This window comes from Cinclus cinclus, chromosome 21 (assembly GCF_963662255.1).
Source record: "Cinclus cinclus chromosome 21, bCinCin1.1, whole genome shotgun sequence".
NCBI lineage: Eukaryota > Metazoa > Chordata > Aves > Passeriformes > Cinclidae > Cinclus > Cinclus cinclus.
In genome coordinates, this window is record NC_085066.1 from 3,433,604 (window position 1) to 3,457,557 (window position 23,954).

General features: G+C 39.4%; 1 protein-coding gene across 1 annotated transcript in view; it reads right to left on the reverse strand.

The window, feature by feature from the left end:
- The window catches only part of ITGAV (integrin subunit alpha V), a 45,693-nt gene that overhangs the window by 12,099 nt on the left and 9,640 nt on the right, over positions 1-23,954 (reverse strand). The window contains exons 3-22 of the mRNA XM_062506775.1: positions 17,308-17,399; positions 16,652-16,766; positions 15,360-15,421; positions 13,772-13,817; positions 12,140-12,265; positions 11,362-11,406; positions 11,146-11,189; positions 11,000-11,056; positions 10,551-10,603; positions 9,953-10,155; positions 7,682-7,873; positions 7,527-7,572; positions 6,875-6,976; positions 6,095-6,153; positions 4,954-5,108; positions 3,417-3,554; positions 2,862-2,929; positions 1,597-1,744; positions 1,162-1,254; positions 66-145 (exon numbers count right to left, since the gene is read on the reverse strand). Coding sequence (XP_062362759.1) covers positions 66-145; positions 1,162-1,254; positions 1,597-1,744; positions 2,862-2,929; positions 3,417-3,554; positions 4,954-5,108; positions 6,095-6,153; positions 6,875-6,976; positions 7,527-7,572; positions 7,682-7,873; positions 9,953-10,155; positions 10,551-10,603; positions 11,000-11,056; positions 11,146-11,189; positions 11,362-11,406; positions 12,140-12,265; positions 13,772-13,817; positions 15,360-15,421; positions 16,652-16,766; positions 17,308-17,399 — 1,924 coding nt within the window. The remainder of the gene's footprint in view (positions 1-65; positions 146-1,161; positions 1,255-1,596; positions 1,745-2,861; positions 2,930-3,416; positions 3,555-4,953; positions 5,109-6,094; positions 6,154-6,874; positions 6,977-7,526; positions 7,573-7,681; positions 7,874-9,952; positions 10,156-10,550; positions 10,604-10,999; positions 11,057-11,145; positions 11,190-11,361; positions 11,407-12,139; positions 12,266-13,771; positions 13,818-15,359; positions 15,422-16,651; positions 16,767-17,307; positions 17,400-23,954) is intronic.

Below are 23,954 nucleotides of genomic sequence, written 5' to 3' on the forward strand. Positions count from 1 at the left end.
GTGTACAGTCTATTTACTGTGTGTGTCCTCTCCCAGGTGAAGTACATACTCAGACATTTCCATACCTCCTGATTTGCAAGTCAAACTTGACAGAGGTGTCCATCTCAGACTGCTGGTGCACACTGAAACGCAGGCCAGCCAAGAGCTGGGGGAAAAATCACTGTGGGTCAGTTGGAAGCACAATAAAACACACAATATAAACTTCTCAGTGCTATTAGACTACAATGAAATTGCTTGAGGCTCCCAGTAATGACGGGCAAAAAACAAATGGCAAATTAAAGTTGTCCAGTTCATCCAGGCTGGAAATAAACTGCCCTCTTTTAGATTACAGCCAAGGCATCACTGCCATAAAAGACAAAATAAGGATTGCATCGTGTTCCCCACCCTTACTTCAGCCATTTCTACACATAACTGAGCCTCCCCAGGTGCTGCAAAAAGTACTGTAATCTAAAGAGCAGGAAACACATTAAAAATTAAAAGTTACTTCCTAAGGTTTGGTTAAAGACAATTCATATTTGCTTTAACCTCTGGGCAATTCAGCTTGATACACTTCAACAGACTTTGGAAATAGCATTTATTCATCTGCACAAGATGGCTCTTGGAAAAAAAGCATCATGAAATTGTTAAAATTGTGACTGATTTTCACTTCATTTCCTCAGAAAATAAGACTTGGTATATCATATCACCTTAAAATCTGCCAGGTCTCACTAATAATTTTTTAATTCTTCCAATTTCAGCTACATTTGGTGGAATTGTAGAGGTTTCAACGAGACAAAAATCTGTCCATTCTCATGAAAGTATCCAGAAAAGAGATAAATTAAGAGAAAGAAGTGTTGTGGGCTAGCTCTTGATTATATCCTAAAAATACATATGAGATAAATACAAAAAATTCACGAGGGACCAAAGTCCATTAATTCACTATTTAATGAGTGACTCATTTTGAGTTGTGACCCAAAACTCATGAGCACTCCTTTCAGCCTTTAACTTAGCTGAAAATTTGAAACCAATTATCACTGTGCTAACCAAACGTGGGCAGCTAAATGTCAGACGTAATCTTAAATTCCTGTGAGAAAGCTTCCTGCCCAAGCAGTACTGTGATTAAAGAAAATGCCACCTGCCCTCCTGGGTGAGCTACCAGGCACGTGTGTGACCAAGCCTTACCTTAGCTCCTGCTTTCATGGGGTTGCCCAGGTCACAAACTACCATGCGAGTCTGATTCTCTGTTTTAAAAGCACACGACAGTCTGGCTAAAGCCTGCAAGAAACCAGAAAGAAAGACTAAGGAATGCCATTCTTTACATCTGGGTGAAAGTCTGGAGGGAAGAACTAGATATGCTGTATTAATTTTAATATCATTTCTCATCCATAACACAGTCAAGTACTAAAACGAAATAAAATCTGAGTAGAAGTCTCCAAGGACACAGATGTTTTTGATATAATACAGACCAGTTTTCAAGGTTATAAAAGAGAGGGGCTTTAAAAAAACTGATCACTTTTTCAGTGCTTTCTTTGCTCTAAGACTGAAATAACAGAAATCTCTACAGACTTCCACAGCAGCAGCTGAAATACGACTCCTCAAAAGCAGCTGGAATTTTACCTCGTTGTTACGAACAACTCCGATGAAATCTGCTTGGGGTGGAACAACAACAAAGAGCTCTGCTTCATAGGCTCCCTCCCCCTGGTTCTGAGCACTGACAATGAGGGTCAGGGGATTGTCATCACCAATATAGATCTGCTTCTGATCACTACGAGAAAACAGTGTAAAAATGAGCTCTGCATTCGGGTTTTAAATTGCATTGAAGTGGCTGAACTTGGAGAAACAAGAGACATTCTGAAATTTCACAAAGACATGGGAGAAATCTGGAGGCAGTGCCTTTGCTTCAGGAGTGTCAGGAGAGCTCTAAGGTACTTCTAAAAAACCCTAGGTCTATAATCACAAATGGAGCAAGTATTACACGTTCTTTGGTAAGAACCTTTCCTGTATAATGTACCACAAAACAAAAAAACACAGACACCCTTTTCTCACAAGGAACAATTATGATCAGTTAAATCTCTGTGTACGTTTTGAATTACAGGCCCACTTTGCATAGGTACAAGCATGAATTTATAATAAAACTCAAGGGAAGGCTCAACTGCACAGAATAGAGCCAAGACCTCTGCAATACCTTTGGTTCCAGATACAGAGAGACAATCTTGGCATACAGTGTATTTTCACTTCACCAACTACAAGGAAACATCAAGGTATCTGCACCGATGTAAAATGTTACTGAAGTGTTTGTATGAATTAGTGTCCTATCTACCTATAATGCATCAAAAAACAGACTATGAGATAGTACAGTAAGAGAGGTTTTAGGCCTTTAAACAAAGTACAAAAAGCTCAGACTCATGAACAAATTACCACTGAGAACTTGTTTCTTTTTTCCAGGTTTGAAAAAAAAGATACTACCAGTACCAGCAATTTTTTTTCATACATGTGATGAGAGAGCCCTACTCCTTCCCTTGCTGGATAAAATCACATTTTCATGTGCCTAATATTAAACAACAGAACCCAGCTACAATGGCAGCTAGCAGTGGTTTATTCTCACTACACATGTCCAGCTTAGCCAATAAATAAATGAATGAATATGGCCTACTTAGAGTGGAGGCTGGGGTGGGACTGGTGCATTACGTGATAAAGACATTAGGTTACCAAGCAGAAAATAGGTTTTCTTTAAAGCATATAAATCTGAGTTTAGGTCATATACAATGAGGAATCCTACTTATTTCAACACATCCCTTAAACAAAAGTATTACCAGCTATTGAATTTCAGACTTCGAGTAGGGAAATTGCTTTTCCTTGTTATGTTTTTGTTATGCATTTACCTTTCGACTGACACCTCCAGCTTTGGTTTGCAGATATTGTCATCCCCACAATCCAGCAGAATATGGGCCTGTGCAAAAATCAAACACAAACTGTTGTAAAAATTCCTTCATCTGTTCCAACATACATTTTCAATAACACTGTTTCACCACCACATTTAAAAAATCCACATAGCTGGTTATAAAATGTTTTCATGTCATTAGATTTTATATGTGGGGGACACTGCCTCATCCTGCCCTGCTGCAATTCTAGGACTGATGTCTACACCTTAACCATCTGTCCATACTTTGAATAATCTCTTCATATTAAGTTGCATCTTCACTATCCTCTTTACAAACAAGTGTAAAGATTTGTAAAAAGGGCAGAAACAGAAAAACTATTACCTTAAGAGACCTCTAGGGGAAAACATAAAGTACATGGAGCAGCATAGTATGAGAATGGATGAAACACTGCAAGCCTTCAATATTAACACTTCCAGTACAACTCTAACTGCCTTTCTCCCTAAGATGAACCAAAGTCTGTTCAGATCTCTCTCATCAGCCCTGGAAGCAGTGTACCTGTCTGCTCATGTTAGCAGGAGTGAACTGGTTGAGGATAGGGTGCAATCCTGTTGCATCTGCAGCTGTTTTGTAATCCAGACGATATTCCATAAAAATTGTAATGGGAGTCAGCTTATCTCTGAACTCAGATTCATCCTGAGGAAACCAAAGATTTGAATCACAATTAAAATGTAGTAGGAATGGAGAGGTCAAAACAACATTTAAGCTTCTGAGCTCTTTTCAAAGTAGAAATCCTGTTGTCAGAAAACCTGCACAATTTTAGCAGTAACATGCTTGTTTATCAAATGGAAAACTGGAGCATACAGAAAGATAAAATCATGGAAATCCAGTAACATGGAGCCTGAGGGCCACACAACTCTGCTCTTTCCTGTCAGACCAACCTCAGTCTAATTCTAAGATCTCTCAGAGATACTCATCTTTGTGCTTACAATTTTTCCTTCCTAAAATTATTACTTAGCACAAGGAAGTGGCTGACTTTTCTGCTGTTCATGTGAAATCATTCTGTTTATGAAATGTTGATCCTGCCTTTCAGAGAGCTTACAAACCATCTCTTAGCTTTACATTAGTCACAGATTTGCTCAGTGCAAACCCTGCTTTGTTCCAGAGAGTAATGAAAACTACTGACTCTGGCACAGCTCACTTCAGGATCTTATTTCAGAACGTGTCTTCCATGTCTTTCTAAGGAGAAACACATTGATTACTCATAGTTTTAAACTGGTTTTGTACCCCATTTATGATCATTTCATGTAGATCATGTGTCATTACTTTCTTTATGAAAATATCAGGTGGAAATGTGCTAAATCTTTACTAATCCTGAGATCTGAGATGTTTAATGCCATTTATAACCCACTCACAAAAGTCAGGTCAAAGAAAGTATTACCTACCCTCTGTGAATCCTTAAAGGTTGCTAGCACTTTTATTTGAATTTTTTTTAGCGGGAAGCAAGTATTTTTTATGTCAGAGATAAATGTGAGCTGCATAGAACTTACATAGTTACACACAATGTTTCTTCTACTGATTTAAACTTTTAAATTGTGTTAGCATCTGCTAACAATCGTGGGGATGAAAACAGAAAGACTGAGAAAAAGCAAACTTAGTATTTCAACTTTCCCCATCTCCTCTGCTATTTGCTTTTTTTGGCTCGTCAGTTGCAGGTCCATTAATTTTCTTCACATTTTAACCTCCAAAGTAGATGGGACAACTTCTGCTTATTGACTTTCATGTTCCCTGGAAATTGTAACTAATTTGGTGCCCGGATGACTTATCCAAGAAGTCCAGAACAAAGTTCTGAATTGAATTTCCAATGCATTTAGGGACCAGGGCCTTAGCCACAATAAGACTCATTGTTCATCCTGTGACAGCAGCAGTAATTTGGGATAGATGTATGGTTTCAGTAATTTTGGGTCTAGGCACTGAAAATGAAGTTTCTCTAGCATTTTTTTTCTTCTTTTATTTTTTTTAACACCTAACACAATGAACTTATAATAGACAACACACCAAAAATTATTTGCCTAAAGCATTAATGGCTACTTACCCTCAAGAAGGCATCAAGTTCCTCACAGTTCATTTTTCCCCCCTTTGTAATTGTCATGTTCTTGGAGTGGTTGGGCTGTTTGCTGTGGAGAAAGAGAGCTCTCCTTATAGCTCCTTTCTGCTTCAGTTTGTCCAACAGCAGCTCCACCTGGAAATCTGGCCAAGCCATAGGGTTTGGGTTAGGGGTAGTTCATTCCATTAAACTCAGTGCAGATTTCCCTCAGAAATGGAGCTGAACACTGATTTCAGCTACAAAGACAACCTAGTGCTTGCCCCTCTTAAAACTTCCAGTTCTTTCCATGTGAAATCTGTCACTACATTAGTTCTCAAGCACTGCTGCTGTCCTAAATTGGATTCTGCTTTTTCGTTAAATGCTGGAAATATGCAAGAACACAGATACGTTTATAATTTGAAATTGCTGTAGAAATGGAAGAAATAAAGTTAGAATTTTTTCCCCTAGAAAATTTCAAGCAGTTTTGCACGTAACACTTGTATTTTTAAATACTACTGCTAATCTAATTACTTGAAATATTAGACATAGATAACAAAACTTAAAACACATAACAGATATTTATATGAGCCTTCCCAGATAACATCAGCTCTGTACATGCAACAGAAAATGAGGAAAAGATTTTGCAATCAGTCGACAAAACCTGATTGCAGCAGGCTGCTTGCCATACTACAAAATCCCTTGGAGATAACTTAAAAACTTTTTTGAAAGAATGTTTTCCTGATTCTGATTAAAACGTCAGTGATATCAATCAGAAACTCATGATGTCAACCAGATGTGACAAGTTCCCTATGGCTTGTCTGTATCTCTCAGGCTTAGCAATGCACATATTTAAATATTCTTGCCTAAAACTCCCCTCAAAGAGAGTTACTGTAAATTCTGTAAAGTGCAAAGGGCTTTCCAAGGCTAGTTAACCAGGTAGCTGAACATATATTTAAAGTCTCAGGTATGGTCAAATGACTTCTACACTATTACAGCCAAAAAAAAAAAAACCACAGATGCACATGGCATCCAAGTGGCAGCAGTGTGCTGCAAAGGGCACCAGCTGTTTGTCATGAAAATAACAATGACCAGTGCTCATGTCTGCAAACAATACAACAAGGCTTCCAATTTTTAAATGAGCAGAACTTACTGAGTGTGTTCGGGAGCTTTCCTTTGCCATCCGCTTTTAAGCAGAACTTTACTTTGAAGCTGTTTCAGAGGGAAAAGAAATTAATTTCACACACTTTTTCTCTCATTTTCTTCTAAAATTCCTCACTATTTATTCTGCTCTTTTTGAGACTCTGGCTCATTTCCAAAAGCTCTTTCCTCCTGATGGAAGAGAAACTATAAACTATTAATAAGGAGACAGAATTTCAGGCAATGCAAAGCTTTGGAGTCTTGTTTTGTCTAGGGACAATCACCTGTGGACTGGAATATTTATTTCTGTAATCAAATGAGTCTTATTTTTAAAGCTATCATACTGACCCTGAAAAGAAAGTTAGCAGTAGCAAGGGAAAGTGAGTTTGGGTATTAGCCTGGGAACCAGGAGCAAAATTAGTTTACAGAGCAGATCATTGCCCAAGGGAGTAGGTTAGTGGGTAAAAACACTGCAAATACCCTGTCATGTGCTGACATCTTGGAGAGACCTTACTCTGCTCAACAGGGACAACTGTTGAGAGACTACCAGTCCCCTGCAGGTTTTGGGAGTCAGTCTGGCATCTACTAAAGACAGTGCTGGTCCTCCAACTGCTGTCAGAAAGTTCTTATTTGGTATTGCATTGTCTGCTCTTTCAGAAAAATCTGTGGGTTTGTTTTTTGTTTTTTTTAATAAGCTGACTAGACTTCCTGAGACCTTTCAAAATTGGAAGCTTACAAAATTAAAACCCAAGAAATCCCTCCCCTCAAAGGAGACTGTAGATACTCTGCTTACCAAGAAACTTTCACATCTCCCAGTGAACAGGCTTTGTTTTCTGGGTTTAGAATGGTTGGATTAACTTCCAGGGCAGCATTTACTCTAATAACTGGTCTAGCTCTGCAAAGAAAACATCCACTTGAAGAGCACTCAACACCACGTTTGACAATGCTACCCCCATCAAATTGTGCAATATACACAAACACACAGTATTTAGTGAAACCACAAGAAAAACAAATAACCATTGACTAGATGAAGCTTTTCTGTGCCCTTTCATTTCCATCAGCCACAACATGGACAACTGTGTAAAGAGGAAGTCCTACCTACTTATAGCACAGACCAACATATTCTCCCAAAATGAGCAAGCTGGGAAGAGAATATTGGGACTGCAGAGTAATAGCTTGCAGCTGTTGTGTCAGAATCTAGAAAACTGTCACTCAGAAAGCCTTGAAGACAGCTTATTTTTCTCCTGATTATATATTATTGAGAAAGATGAATTTTAGACAGCAGATAGGTTTACTCAGTAAACAAAGCAGTATAGTGTTTTTTCACCTCCAGAGGTTTGGATGGTGGAGTGGCAGATTTTCAGACTTCCCTGATCCTGCTGTCTTTTGTAGCTCCAGAACTCCACTGAGCTTTCACTCAGGTACAAGCACAGAGGGACCCTTACCTGTACAGAACAGCTGTGTCAACACCAAAGGCTCCAACAATCAAGTCTAGAAAGAGAGGAGACATTACACGTTAAAACTTGCTTTTTGAGATGTGCTGTTTCTCAGAGGTGAGGCTGCTACTGAGTTATTGTAAGTAACATTTGGAGCAGAGGACCTGGATATCCATTTTTGTCCACATCTGTGGCTCCTTTCAGTGAGTACCCAAAGCTGGGGGGCATAGTGCGAGCAGCCCACTGTCCTTCCAGGATCTGGGATGGGACAGCATTCAAACCACTGGCTCCTCCATTGTAGATATACACAAGTCCTCTCTTGTCCTCTCCACCATATGGAGCAGCAACTGCAATATCTGAAAGTCAAAAGAAGGCTCATCAACGTCTCCAGACACAAACTAGAACGTATTTGTGCTTACATCAATCAATAATTTCTGATATTACAGTTTCAGTGTGTGTCAGTAGGGAGGAAATGCAACCAGCCTTTAAAGTGCTCATCAACATTTGTTTGTTTATTGCTCCTTTTATTTGTTCTGGTTTTTCTTTTATTATTGGATGCTGTTTTTTCTATAAAGTATAAATGTTTAACAAGAACACATCACAGGCTTTTATGGGGATGGGAAGGAGAGAAATAGTTCTACAAACACTTCTGCATTTTCCTGACTGACTTGCAGTAAAATCATATGGATTTGGGATGCTTTTGAGATTATTAAAACAAGCAGAGTTAGTCACTGTGGGTGCCAAACCACAAAACTAAGTGTGACTCTGTTCCCATTCCACTTACATGCTCATGTTCCTCCAAAGGGTGGGACATGTTAATAATTCTGGAAAATTTAAATCATCCTAAACCAAATAATGGTAAATATTAAAATCCAGTCTACCCCAGTCATGGCTTGGCAGCATGCTTCATGGAGAACTTCCAGTTAGTGCAGTTATTCTATCTCTTAAATTTAAAAGTACTCATTGTTAATGATTAATAAACAGTAAGAAACAAAATACTAATTAGACTATCTGTATGGACAGCTTTAGAAATGTACATTTGATCTAATTTCAACATTTCCACTGACAGTTCAAGGACCAAACATAAAACACTACTTGGAATAACTAGGATTCTCCTTCCTCTTTTCTGAAATTTGGGAAAGTTTGATGAAAAGAGTAAGGACTCAAAAGTTTACAGTTTTGTATTTTTGACTCCTATTTACAAACCTAATGAAGACAGCAAAAATTCCTATCTTGCACCATGCTATGATGGAAGGTATTTTAATTAACACTCCCAAAATAAGGCAGTGCAATAAAACCCAAAACAGACAGACTAAATAACAGCAATTAAAAATAAAAGAGAGGCAGCTTTTGCTATGATTTGCTTTTCTACAGTGTATTTCAAATGTAAGTATGGTGGAATAAAAAATGTTTGGGATAATCTCATCAAGTGACTGGAATTTTGGCTATCAGCTGTCCAATATCTTCTGTAAATAGCTGCAGTGATACTGCAACTTCATATTGATTCTACCTCCAGTTAGCAACTAAAAAGTTCTACACAATTATTTACGATTTCATGGAAAATAAATTAGAGCTAACCAGGAATTTGAAGTAACCACCTATTGCAATTTGTGACCTTACAGAAAATACTTAGCTTGCAAGCAGTTTGGAAAAAAATGAAGATTTTTGGTGGAAGTCAAATTCCCACTACTCCTTAGGCAACACTGGAGGACAAAGGGAATAAAACAGTGTTCTCCTGAGGATTCCTGGAAATCTCCATCCCAACACTACATGATTCTTGTCTGCTTCACTGCCCTTCATTCCTATCAGAAAGTAACAAGAAGCTTCTGCAAGGGGCTAGAGAATCCTCAGCTCCAGCTGTGTCAGACTCAAACTTCTCTTCCATTTACTCACTCCAGACACTCAGCTCTCGGTACATCTGGCTGTAGCTGCTATCCAGTATTTCCACCAAACCCTTCCATTTTGAATAAGAAAAAACCCCAGAAACCCTGTACTTTTTTTTTTATATATATATGAACATTTTTAACCAGCAATCAGAAATAAAGCCTTCTTTTCTGTCATCGTTTTGTTTCTAGGGAGGAAAATGGTCTTTAAACAACGGGAAGAGAATTATTTTGAAGATGCCCTAAGAGGTTACAGAGGAGACTCGGATATTTTACTGAAGTTTCTAACTGTGGGCATGACTTAGAAACCAAAGAAGTGTTCAGTGGCAGAGCTAAAGCATCCATGGTGTCGTGTCAGTGGTATAGTCTCTGCTCGATGCATCCATGGAACTCCTGTTAGCATTCCTGGGAGTAGCATACAAGCATCGAAAGGAGTCTAGACCTCAGTGTCCCACAGCTACAGCGCCCACTTTGTGTGCAGCATCCACACTGGCAGTGCTGGCTGGCTTCCCTCCACTCCCAGGAGATCCTGAGCAAGGATCCCCATCCTACCGTTGAAGCCATCCTGATCCAGATCCCCCAGGGGTGCGATGGAGCTGCCGAATCTCGCAAAGATCTCAAAGCCGTTCAGCTTGGCCGTGTGAAAGCCTCCCGAGGCTTGCTGCAGGCAGATGGTGACTTGGCCAACCTCCTGAAGCTTCCCATCTGAACTTCGGTCCATGAAAAGAGGGGCTCCAATAAACAGATCTGTGTAACTGGACCACAAAAGGACACAGCTCTTCGGTAGCAGCACGGAAATTCATTCTCTTCAGCACCTGTTAACTCAGCACTGAAGTCAACACTCAGATGAAGGTTAACTAGCTTTAAATTCATCTGAAGGCAAGTATTTATTGACAAAGTAAGCAGAAACACGTGGAAATTTAATGGACCTTAAGCACGTGAATAGACACATGTATTTATATAGATAAATACAAAAACAAACCTACAAATGTTAAAACAAATGTGGATGGTTAGCAACAGAGCAGTGCAGATGTGCTAAACCAGCAATGAAGACAGAAATCTAGACTGTGGGAAAGACCTTTTAATAAAAGCTATTTTCTTTTCTTTTCAGAAACAAGTTGGCACTGGTGAGAAGAGGGAGGACACTTACTTGTCCCCGTCGATATCTGTGGCAGCCACTGAATACCCAAAATAGGCAGCCATCTGGAAAAGAAAATCCAAACCAAACCTGTGAGCTGCAGCGGTACAAACATAAACAAGTTTGCACAAATGTGTATACAAAATACATCAGGGAGATGCTAATATATGCCAAAACCTTTTTGTTCCTTTCTTTTTTGTTTCTCTTCCATACTCCGTTAGAAAATAAACCCATCAGTTACTTTTCCCATTTCCCCTTTCATGATCTAGCCTTTTCCCCAGCTCTCAAAATAGGGAGCATTTCCTTTATTTAAATAAGATTAGAATTCCCTCAGACTTTGTAAAATTCTGCTTTGGCAATCAATATACAGTAATATACAGACTATTATCGAGTACCCTAAATACTGTTAGAACACAGGAAAGGCTTCCTGGTCACCCACCACACTCAGCAAACCCACACACCTGCTCTCCAGTGAAGTTGTACATGGAAGACATATTCTTCCCATTGTAAATGGACACCTGCATGTGAAGAAATACACATTACAGAATACCAGCAATAGTCACCTTTTTTTATTTATTGTCAAGTTTAATGTTTCAAATTTTTTTACCATGCCCAGAGTTCTTGCTGCTCGTGGGACTCCTGATACAAAGTCTGAAACATAAAGCAAGACACAGATAAAAGTCATGTCCCAAAGCCCAGTGACTTTGCTGAACAGAGCAGCTCATTCCTAGCCCTTGGTGCATTTGCCTGTGCACTGCACCACTGATTTGAAAGACCTGCCCAGCCTATGAACATGATGTTCTTACTGAAGCAAGGGGCTTACCTTCAATGCCATCCCCATTGAAGTCTCCAACAGCCACTGAATAACCTGCAGAGACATGACAAAAACCTCTAAAAACCTTATTAAAACCTCTCATCTCTCTTTACGCTTCTCACAGGTGTCTCTGCGCACAGTCCTCATCTCTTCATCTTAAAATGCACTGATATAAATATTGCCTCGAAGCAGTTTAGACTATGAAGAGCTCTACGAGTGGCTGTAATTCATCAGTATCCAGGAATTTGAGATCAGAAGATGAAAATTTTAAAATTATCATCCTGGGAATTGGCCTGGTATATCCTTGTTTTTTTTCCTGAGCCTGGTTAGACATACATGAAGCAAAATGATGATTTCCCACTCCTCATTGTTTTTCTTCCAAAACATAATTCTTTAACATTTTTATTTTGTTTTGGTAGGTTATTTAGAAACAGCTTCTTTTAAATAACAATCAAATAAACAAGCAAACAAACACCCACCCGTGTGACTAACCTCTCACATAAAAATCATGCCTTTGCCATTCCCATATTCACCCTGAATCACAGAGCACAGAAAATCATGTCAATATTTCCATTTATTTTGCCATCAGGTGCTTTTTGAGTCAAGCCTATGGCAAAATAACTACAATAAATAACTACAATTCCATCATATGCAAATGACTGCACTTTCAGGAATGTCACCCTTGTTATCTGTCAGCTGTTGAATTATTAGGTGTGTGATTTAGATGAAAGCATCAACAGGGGCAGGGAGTGTTCCAGGTGGAGGTTTCTCATTTCCCACCACGTACCCAAGTAGCTGTCATCAAAAGCAGCACTGGCAGGTCTGGTTGCTAACTGCTCATCATACTTTGTACTGTAGACTTTGGAGTTGTACTTTGCCACAATCTCTGTCACTCGATCAGAAATAAGCTGGCCTAAAAAGAGAGAAAACAGCTTAAAACCACAACCAGGATTTGTGAACTCCCTCACTGAAGTGATTCATTTGCAGAATGCTGCCCTCAAAAGCAGTGGCTCTTGCACAACACTGAGCAGAGAGGGGCCAACTGCACAAGGACACACCAATAAAATGTGGAAATATGGATCCTGCTTCAGCAAAAATGAGAATCAAAGGCACACACAGGGTTCCATTGAACACAGAGGACAATCCTATGCTAAGGCAGGATTTAAAAGGCAGTGTTGAGATATCACATGCTTATGGCTGTGCAGAACTGAGCCCTTTGGGTGCTCCTTGCTCAAATACCACAACAGAAGAACTTGGTTTGGCAGACAAGAAGCCAACAAAATGAACAAAAATGAGATGAGCACAGTATTGTCATGTTCTCCATTTTCACTTCATCAGCCACTAGGTGGTGACTCCATTACATTATTTTCTTAAAGTTCAAATGAAAACTTGAATCACCAAAAAACCCAAAATGGCACTTACTTCACATACATATTCATAGGTGTGTGAAGTGAAGGGAAGACTCCTTCTCCAGCATCTCAGGATGTGCAATAATAGTTTAGGACCAAAAATTTCATTTTCAGAAGTATACTATCATCTTCTATTCAGAGCCAAGTGGGTTTTTGTGGTAGTAGAAGAAGATAAGGTTGCTAAGGTTGCTTTGGCAGATGAAGTGTCACTTTTGCCAAGAAACAATGCAAATAATACAGGAACTTAATTTATATGATATTGTATCTGCTGTTAAGATTCAATCATTCAATTTTGTTTGTAATTTAAAACACAGGACTGGAACAAGCCTCCTGTGCTGCTGCACCTAAATGTAGGCTGGCATGATACAGAAAATCTATTAATAAATGTTAGAAGTTACATTAGAAAGCAGGCAGCAGAGTTTGGCAGCTGTGTCCTGGTTACAGCAGCACCCTCCTTTGGACAGAGAGCTGCAGTTAAAGGCTGAATAATCCTGCAAAATAAACACCAGCTGAATCCCACACGAGCAAAGTATACAGGTAATGCAAAGTAAAATGTGCCCCACACAAACCAAATTAACACAAATGCAAAGCATCTTTGTTGTCAGAGGAAACAATGGAATATCCCTTTAGAAGGGGATATTTCTCACTGAAAATGCACACTTTGTCTGTGTGTCAGATTATAAAACGTGTAGATAGCGAAACAAAATATGCTAAAGGAAACTTATCCTGGTGATGAAAACAAATCCCATGTTCCAGGGAAAATGCCTTTATAATGACCATGGAATTACTTAAAATGCAAAGTACATCTCTGCTATTATTACTACAACCTTTATCTGTGGTCGCCTTGATTTTTCACAAGAAATTCTTAAGGACAAAGGAATGTTTCTGTCAATTTTCTTACTGACAAAGACTCTGACAGCAGCTGGAAGAGTGTGGATCAAAATGACCAAGATAATAAAGAGAAAAATCATAAAGGTCAACTTCTCTGTGACTTAAATGATATATCTCACCTTGCCAGTAAAAACTTCCAGGTCCTCCAAGCAGCACCCTGTCTCCCTTGGAAGGGAATAAAACAAGGAAGACAGAAAGAAAAATGAAAAACTCATGAAGCACATATAAAGCCAGACAACACATCCTGTGCCTGTGGGAAGAAATCCCATGCATACACATCACTAGCTCTGCTGACCACCACACATTTTCCTTTTTGAAGGAGTGATTAATTAGAAATGCATCGTGTAAAATGCTAACCAAAACTTTTCAGTGACTATTTCACCCATTTAGAATGCAAGGCAGAATTTTGTTTTTATTCTAACAGACCCTTCTTCCCCCATAAATGCATGGCAACAGGAATACAATTAGGAGAAAACTCAGAGTGTTACATCATGTTTTCAGGTCAATACACAAAATAGTGTCATCTTCTGCCTCTGCCATTTTCTGTAACTTATCATTAGAAAAGCTTAACTCAGAGTAAGTGGGATGTAATTCCCCCACTCCATATTTTTTGGCACAACTGCAATTCACAAACCATTTTATGAAACTTTAACCACATTAGCTGTCCCGGGGTTGGGAATTTGCTCTGTAAGTATTGAATTAGGCTGTAGGCTTTGCTGCATAATTAAGTCATTTATTCAGGTTTTAATCCTAAAAACTCCTGTACTCACCACTCAGAAAAATCTAGGTCAGACATTTGGAGATACACCCTGGCTTGCCCACTCTAAGGTTTTGGATTAGAGCCCAAAGTTGATTTTAACTGGGCCTGGAATCTGCACAGTGAATCTGAGGGTGTGTGCAAAATAACCCAAAAATTCACAGTCCTATCCTGCACTTGGCAGTGTCCTCTGGAGGAAAACCAAGAGTGGCCTTGGGCAAAGAGTGATGGGATATGACCTCATCCTGAGATGTGAGAACCCAAAAAAAGAGCCACATCACAAATAGGGCTTGCATGGTCTTAACACGTCCTGACTGCTCAACAATTTCACTGTACAGTATAAAACACTGCAGTACATTCACAGATCTGTGCAGTGTTTTACTGGGCTTGGATTTCAAAAGTAATTGTGCATTTGAAGTAAAAAAACAAACAAAAAAAAAGAACTAGAACAGGCAGGGAGAACACAAAAGTAGAAGAAACACAATCAGTAAAAAAACCCTGTGCTTCTGTTAGCTGAAGAGAAAACATGATTCACAAGCACATTGTTTACCACTTCCCTGAGTTATTCCTCAAGAAGTAACACAAGCTATGCACCAATCCCATGACTCAAAAATCCTGACTATTAACAGCTGAATTCATTTGAAGACCAGCTGCAGCAGAGGGGTATGGCAGGAAGATGGGAAAGCAGATTGATTGTTCAGGACATGGCTCCTACAAGAGGTGAAAGTGTGCTGCTGTGAAAATGTAGGGACAAACAGGTTTATAAAAGCTCTTTATAAAGTGGTTTATTTATAAATTTTGTTTGGCTGTGGATTTGCTCCCTGCCAGGAGCAGTAACATTTGGTTTCATAATAGCTGTACTTCTAAGTGCTCTGTATCAGGAGTGTTTGTGAACTTGCAGCTGTCTGCTGACCTGCAATGACAAAAAATGATTTTAAAAAATCACATACCTTTGTAAAGTCAATGCTAAATCCTCCCTGACAAAATCCCTGTCCATCTGCATCAATAGTTGCTATCAAAGAAAAAAAACAAAAAAGGATAGAAAAGAAAGAGGAGAAAAATAAATAAATTAAGTATTATCAGTATTCAGTTGATTCTGCAGATACCTTTTTTACATGCATCTTCCTATGTAAACTTGCACTCCTAAACTTGAAACTTGGAATAATTTTCTCTGTAATCAGTATTTTCTCTTTATCAACAACTCTCAAACAAATAACAATAACAACTTTAGGGCTGGCCTAATAGACACGTAACATTAGCACATGTTCTAGACTAGCACAGTCAAAGCAAAAAGCAACCCCATACTCCTTTGTATTTAATCTTCAAAAGTCTTGGAGAACATATATTTGCAATTTCTATTCAGGAAATAAGATGTCTGGAAAAGAGGGGTAGCTTTTCCTTTTGGTATGGAAAAGAAAGCTGAATTGGCTTAAACCAAAAAACAGCACACCTGGCTAAAAAAATACCTCCATACTGAGACTCATCCCAGCAAGAATTGTTAGGGCTGAATCAATTTTAGGATTACACAGCTTCAGAGTAGAAATGCTGGAAGCTCCTTATCTGAAAGTGTAACTGCTTAACTAGCATTATTTGATTTAATATTTACTTATTTAAATTCTTGTTATGCTGGACCAGGCTGGATTTTATTCCTGCTGCTCACAAATGATTTTCAGCAAATATAAAGCCAATCCTAACTTCAACATTCAAGTTTCAGGTTAAAAACCTCTGAATAATCTATCAGCTCAACTAGAGGAAATAAATGCAAAGCATTTGGAAAATAAGACTCCAAATGTTCAACAGTTAGTAGAATTGAAACAACACAGGGACACCAGAACCTATTTCTGCAAAACCTCATCTTCTAAACTGAGCTTGTACCTTAATGCACTTGAATAATGACAAACTACTTGAGATTCATAAAAATTCTAGAGCTGGTCTTTGAAAAAGCACTTGCTACATAATTTTGCTTGAGTGATTACTACAGAATTTGTCCCTTCAACAACAGAAGTCCTCAAGTCCAATGATACTTGGACCTAAGATTTTCCTCTGGCCTACAGTAAACAAGAAAATCATGAACCTCAACTGGAGGAGAATCCAGATGTCTGAATCTAGTTTTAAAGTTTTGTTCTAATTGCTATACATGTAAGGGAGAAATAGCTGTAAAAGATCCTGCTCCAAAATGTACACAAAATGTGACAAAAGTGGAATTCCAAAGAGAAAAGCAAGGGAAGAGCCCTTTACTTACTTGACCTGCATGGAGCATATTCCACAAATTTTGACCCAGCAAGCAGGTAACAAGTTCCTACAGGTTCTCTCTCTTGTTTTGTTTCAGTTCTCCAGTGGTACAATGGGGCACAGGCCTAGGGAAGAACACACAGCAGTGAGGAAACAAACTCCTCTTCAAAATCCTGGTGGGATTTTGTGTTTTATCAAATAATACAGTGAAATTCTGATTTTCTACAGAAAAGCTACAAAAAAATCCTGGCAGATCTTGTCTTATTAGAGGAGATATATACTATCAGCAGTGGGGCAGAATTACCGTCAGTTTGTATTTTATAAACAGCTAATTTTTATCAAGAATTTTAGAAATAATATTTTCTTAAATCAACAGCTGTGAAGTGTTTATCAAGAATTTGTAATACATTCTTCATCAAACTCAATCAAACTAATGTAACACAACTTCATCAAACTAATTTTCCTACATTCCTTAAGACTAGAAAAAATGCTCAAACCTTTGTTTATAAGGAGTTAAACAAAACCCAGCTAAGAAATTCTGAAGAAAAGACAATTCATGCTGATTAGTGGCATTTTGTTTAAATTCCAAATTATCTGGATCTCTTGACATTTTCTTCCACTGCAATATCTCAGTACTAATGCATCTGAAGGGCATCAAACACCTACCAGAATTTTATCATTTTGGGACCTCACAGAGGCTCCAAACCACTGATGAGACTTAAATTCCAGCGGATCATTAGGAGCAAAGTCTCTGTTACCTACAAAGAAAAGAAAAAAGAAACATAATTTCACAGGAACCTGTACAGTAAAAATGAAAAAAACACCCACTAAGCCATTAGTTTTGATGCATACGGAGAAAACCAGAAACAGCAACCTTGGAGAATATCACTTTGATAGAAACAGGTTTTAAAAAGGATTTATTAGTATTTTTTAATATCAAGGGCCCAAAGCAGCTGGTTTTGCACACAGAGCATTGGTACAAAGCTGATTAGTTGTAAGAGCTCAAAGTTCACAGCATGTTTGACAGCCACACAGTGAATACCTCATAGCTGAGATATTTGATTTCCAAGCAGATTACAGCACTGCTCAAGAACCAGAGCCAAAGCCCCGTTAGGACTAATGCTTCTAAAAGTAATATTGCCTTGATTAAATCATGTGAGCTTTGGCTAGAATCAGGAATGAGATCCTTCTCCTAATTCTACCAACTGGGAACACCTCTATTCTGAGTGTCACTGCAATGCACAAAGCAGGGAATTTGAAAGCTTAAAGGATATGGGGAAAGAGAGCAAGTGAAAGACAGAGTAATTTGCACTGGTGTCTGCTCTGTGATGCTGGCTGCCAGAAACAAGTGATATTTCTGCAGGTGTGAATGTTGAAAGTCACAGAATTATTTGGTGTTTCTTTTGTACTCTCATTGGCAAAATGAGGGAAACTTTGCCAGCATAATGAGAAAATCAATGTAACACTTTGAAAAACATATCTTTCCTAAAAGTTCCCTAAATGGCTGGTTTATAGAGCCTGAAACTCCAGGAATCCATGAGGCAAAAGCCACGTATCACTTCCAGAGTACCAGGGGGGATCCCCAAACCCAACCCTGCTATGAATCAGAGACTGTGGCCACTTGAATCAAAACTTCCTTGCTTGTTCCACACCTTGTAAAGAATGTTTTGTCTGCAGAGACTGTGTTACTTCCTTTAGGAAAGTCCCATGGAAAAGACAGAAGAGATTTTAATCTGCCGAGTCAGCCAAAACAAGCAAGTATCTGAACTATTTTTGCTCTCAGATTAGAACTGCACAGAAACCAATGCCAAGCACATTGTGACACAGAGAACTATTGTGGTTTTCTCCTAATGTCATCACAGCCCCATAAAAGCCCCACCTCCCTCTGTTACCTCCCCTCCATCTCTTACTGGACTGGTGCTAAAGGCTTGGAGGGCCTGATGATCAGCACATCTGTACACATTGATGTACACTGAACCTTTGTACCCTCACCCTTGCACGGCCTAAAATGTAGCTTGGGGACCTGCATGTCACCTTTTCATGGTACAGAAAAACAAAACCTGATCAAGATGTTTTCCAAATATTGGCACACACACACACAAAATTAAAAATCCCTGTTTTATCACCATTTTTTTTCTGTTCCCTGCCTTAACTATGAAAATCCACCCACAGATAGTTTTGCTCAAAGACATGACTGGTTTAGTTTCAGATGAAGCTGCCACCAAAGGGGCAGCAGCTCCCATTTGCTTCTGTCCATGTGTTCATTCCTGCTGCTCATGTCTCTCCTGGTACTACTCCCCTGGTTACATGGCCACAACATGAACCACCTAAGAATGAACCCTCCTAAAAAGAATTCAGCAGGATGAGGCTCCGACCCAGCTGGCTGCAAGGGGAGGGGAGCAGTGCTAGACAGCAACACAAGGCTGGGTATTATATCCCTTTTGGGACCAACAGGGATTTAAAAGTGGTTAATTCATCTTTTAACCACACCCAGGGTTACATAGCCTGGAAAGACAGATTTGGCTTCCACCCTCTACTTGTCCAGATGCTCTTGAATACAAAGAAATGTCTCAGCTATACTTGCCAAATATAGCTTTAAACAGTGTAAAACCTGGGAATAGTTGCAGAGTGGCATGTTATACTTTTCTGTTGGATACTTAACACGAGACTATGTATGTAAAACGAAAGCTGGTAGAGCAGTTCCATAGTATAAAGCAGAATCCTATTGTTCTAGTAATATAAAGGTGTCTAAGCTTAAAACAACAGGCAGGAAGTAGAAGGAAAGGTTGTGTTGCAATAGTGAGCAAGAAGCCATTCTGCATTATCAACAATCTGATTTTATCTCAGCTGTTAAGAAAATTAGTTCTTTCAAGTCTGGGCTGAATTATGAGAATAAAAAATACAATAAAAAGAAAGCCAAGTACTGGTTGCTGGTGCCACCTGCCCATGGTCTTTGTTGACTGCACTGGAGAAGAGGGGGGCCAGCAGAACAACCAGCACAGGCTGCCCAAACAGCTCCTCTGCCTTTTCCCTGTGCACTCTTCAGCTGCCAAGAAGGATCAGTGTCCAGGACAGCATCTCCCTTAATGTCTAGGGCACAAAAATATCTTTCTACAGTATTAAAAAGCCCTGATTCAGCTCTAAATTGAGGATAATATTAGAAATCTCCATGCTTCAGATACAACCAGAAGCTGGCACATAAAAATCCCAAATCTCCAAACCGGAAAGCAAAGAACATGACCACAAAGATAATGATGTGCCAAATGCTGTTTGTGTGCCAGATGTCATGACTTCAGAAGCCAGCATCGTAATTTCTGAAGGCCTGAACAACAAATGAAGAATTCTTAACAAAACCCCACCACCCCACAGAAAAATGTGTTCCATTAGACAATTTGGCAAAGTGGATTTTATTTATTTATAGCACACTGCTGCTGTAGAAACATATTGCAAACATCTCAGTCAAGTTGCCCCGTGTCAGTGCAGACTCACACAACACACCAAGATGTGCTACAAGGCTCAGATGCCTTAGATTGAGTTTCTCTTCTATCCAAAGCTTCTTTAGGCTCTGTAAAGCTAAGTAGGGGGGTCTTAAGAAGAGGGCCTTGAGTTCAGCTTGAAAATGGCTGCAACACTGAAAGTGCATGAGGACAGAAGATCTAGATCAAGTAGTAGGTATGTACACTGCAAACCCTGACAGATGTCTCAGGTAAAAAAATGCTACAGGCCAAATGTGATGTTAACTCTCCATTACAGAAGAAAAGTAACCTTTTTTATCTATTTTATACCTATTAGCTTACCTCACTCAAAATTCTTCCCAGGAAAAACTGTGCAAATAGATGATAACCTTTCTGTCAGATCCAAAGAGAAACTAATTTTATGAGGAAATCTGGAAAACACCCATTCAACAAAAATCCCCTCACTTTAAACAAGAAACCGTTTGAGCTTTTCTTCGTGACTGGGAAAAACAAACATTAAAACACTTAAATATGAGCCCTCAGTGAAGCAGTTCTAACCACAGTTAAATGTTGAGCTATCCCATAAAGTAGATGTGTCATGGGAAGGTACAGGACTGACTTCAGCATTTCTGTGTTTTATTACAAAGAGCCTGATTATTATTTTATCTTTGTATCATTTTTGGTGGTAGTTATATATATAAATATATATATACATATAAATAAATAAATATATACATATATATAATTTTTTTTCAAAACAAAATGAACATGATTTGATGTATTATAATCAGCCTTAGTGCTATAGGGGTTCCTCTTTATTGTATTTCTTATAGCCTTTTCTTGTATTTCTAAAATTTCAGAGGATCCCAAAAATACCTTACACATGTCTTTAAGCCAATGATGTGCATTTTAATCATGGAGTCACAGAATGGTTTGGGTTTGAAGGGATCTTGAAGGTCACCTCATTCCAACCTCTCTGCCATGGGCAGGGACACCATTCACTAGACCAGGCTGCTCAGAGCTCCAGCCAACCTTGCCTTGAAAAAGCCTTTAAAAAGGCATTCAAACAAATATATCTAGCCAGGAAAAACTATATTCTGACTATATGCATTCAAGAAAACATTCAGAGTTTTTATACAATGGCATTTGTCAGACTATAATGGAACTGCTATAGGGACTTGTACTTGATGGGTCGTTAATTCCAAGATTATGTCATATGACCATGGGGTATTATTTCCTATCTGTAAAGGCAGCTTATGCCTTGCTCTTTCCTTTGCTCCTCCTGATTGTAGCAGGCATCACAAGATGATTTTACATGACTCTTTCAATAGGGAATAAGGGCTGACATGTCAAGTCAACAGTGCTGTGTCTCACAAGGTACTTTCCAGGTGGAGGGATGGGGTAGTCAGGGTAAGAACAGAATTAAAATAAAAAATAAAAAAAATGCTGCATTGCTGGTGGACCAATAGAGCACTGTCTCTTTACTACATTCCATAGGATTTGAATTTATAAATTAAAATTAATATGGAGATATGCTGGGTAGAAATTGCAGAAGAAGAGAAGAAATCCATCTTCCAAACATTAAGAAAAAGATACCAAGTTTTTTCAGCAATGGATTTCTTTTAACTATCACCTTTGGATAGCTGGCACCTTCTTTTCCCAAGGTAATTGTTATCAGTTGTATATGCAGACAGGAACAAAGCAGTTACTAGGACAGTCCTGCTGTTGAGTAAGTGGATCCAGTTGTAACTTGCAGCCCATCTGTTTTTATGGCAATGAGCAAACTGAACTAAAACATTCACCCCATCTCCAGCCAGACTTGACAGAGATGATCATGAGTCAAGAGGCACTGAACTGATGAAACCTGGTTCAGTGTCACCATACTAGAAACACCTGAGAAGTTGCAAAATGCAGTTACCCAGTTCACAGATCTCTCGTTAAAATAAACCTCTTTGTAACTATGCCAGTTCAATATGAATGAAGTTGGATAGGCAAAAGGTAACTATAGCTCCTAGGTAAAAGGAAACTATGCAGCTAGCCAAAACTATAAAATATGCAAGAGCCTTCTTTTCATAACAGGAGAACTCTGTGCAGTGTAACGTATCTTTCATCTATCATTACAACCAAAATCTGAATGATTCAAACCTCCGCTGATGCAGCAGGAGCAAGTGAACACAAGTTCATCTTCATCTGAAACTCCCCGTGCTGGAGGCAGCTGATGCTTTAGCAACCTTGGTTTAGCCCCAGTGTTTTGCAATGACTCAGGCAGATGGGAATACAGACCTTCCCACTTCTCCCTTTCCCTCTTCTGAGGTATGAATCCCACGATTTTCCTCGGGCGGTGCTGGAACAAAAACATCTTTTCCCTTGCCTAACACAAGTCAGATGCCTTTTTTTCCCAACTCGTCACGGCCCTGCGGTGCAGCCACACGCACACAGAGCCAGCAGTGGCCATGCAGGAGCCTGCCTGATCACAAAAGCACGAGCAGATCCCTGCTGCCAGCTCCAACAACAAGCAGAGGAGGTTTGCTACATTCTGCATTCAGAGCAGCACCCAGATCCCAAGGCACCTTCAGTTATCCAGCAAAAGGATAACAGCCAAACTTCTGGGGGAGTGAGCTAATGAGAGATTCAGCCAGACAAAAATCAATCCACTTCACTCCCAATCAATGAACGGTCTTCACAAGATTTATTGCTTTAGTGTTGACTAAATCAATGGCCTTTGAGATTGAAATTCCTCTGTGGATTCCATGGTGATACCAATAAAGCAATCAGCCAAAAATAAAGCAGCACTCTGTTAAAGCAAACTGTTTTCAAAGAATACCAACCTATCTCACACTTCCTTACTTTGTAAGTGGAAATGATGGAGTTTTGAACAATTGGCTGTTTTGCACAAATGATCAGAATCTCCAGGGGGGAAATGGAAGCTCTGGTCACCCAACTCCAGCCATAACTTCAGCATCAGCAGATCTTCAAGGTGTGCTTCAGGACCAGCAGATCTTACCGGGTGCAATGCCACAGCCCAAAGCAGCCCGGGGCAGTTAAAATACCCACTTCAAGCTAAATAGGTCACAGATAGATCCAGCCATGCCAAACTGGTGGTTTAGCTTCAAAACAAAGCCTCCTATTGTCTAGAATCACCCACTTGGGGGACAGAAAAAAAACAAATCTGCAAACATAAGGAGGAATAGGGAGAGTTCTTTACAAGGGTATTTCCTTGGCAGAAGTCTCCTCCCTCCTCTTTTAGCACAAAACAAAATATCCAGTTGCCAAAGAATTGTATCCAAAAGCATTTAAGAACAGACAGTTTATCTAAAATTACTTTGTTGCATCAAAACGTGGGAAAGAGGAAGAGGAGGGACAGTACAACTGTCAGAGATAAAACTTTCTCCAGGCAGAGGCCACACTGAATTCTTTCCCCAAAGCAGTAAAAACACAGCACAGTGAGATGAAAACATCTGAGATGCTCCTAGCTTCTAGTATTAAACAGCTCCTGTAAGTCTTCCCCAGTCCTGAATTTCGAGATCTGCTATGGAGAATGAGAGCAGTAAGGAAAGCTTTCCCCAAGAGGAGGAATGACCACTCAGCCACGCATCCCTGGTTTACCACAGGTCTCAGAAAAGCAAAACAATCCATTGTCTGAACTGGCAAATCTTCCTGGGCTTAACACGAATGCCGCTCAAGAAATCTGCAATTCGTTAGCATGGAAGTTCAAATTGGTTTTGTGAGCATATTTTCCTTTGCAGCAGCTCACAGAGCTGTCTGCGTTTCATCAGAGGATTCCAAATGCAGCAGCTCCTGAGGCAGCCTCAGGACTGCACTTTCTGGTGCTGACATAAAGAGCTACAGTTTCAAGCA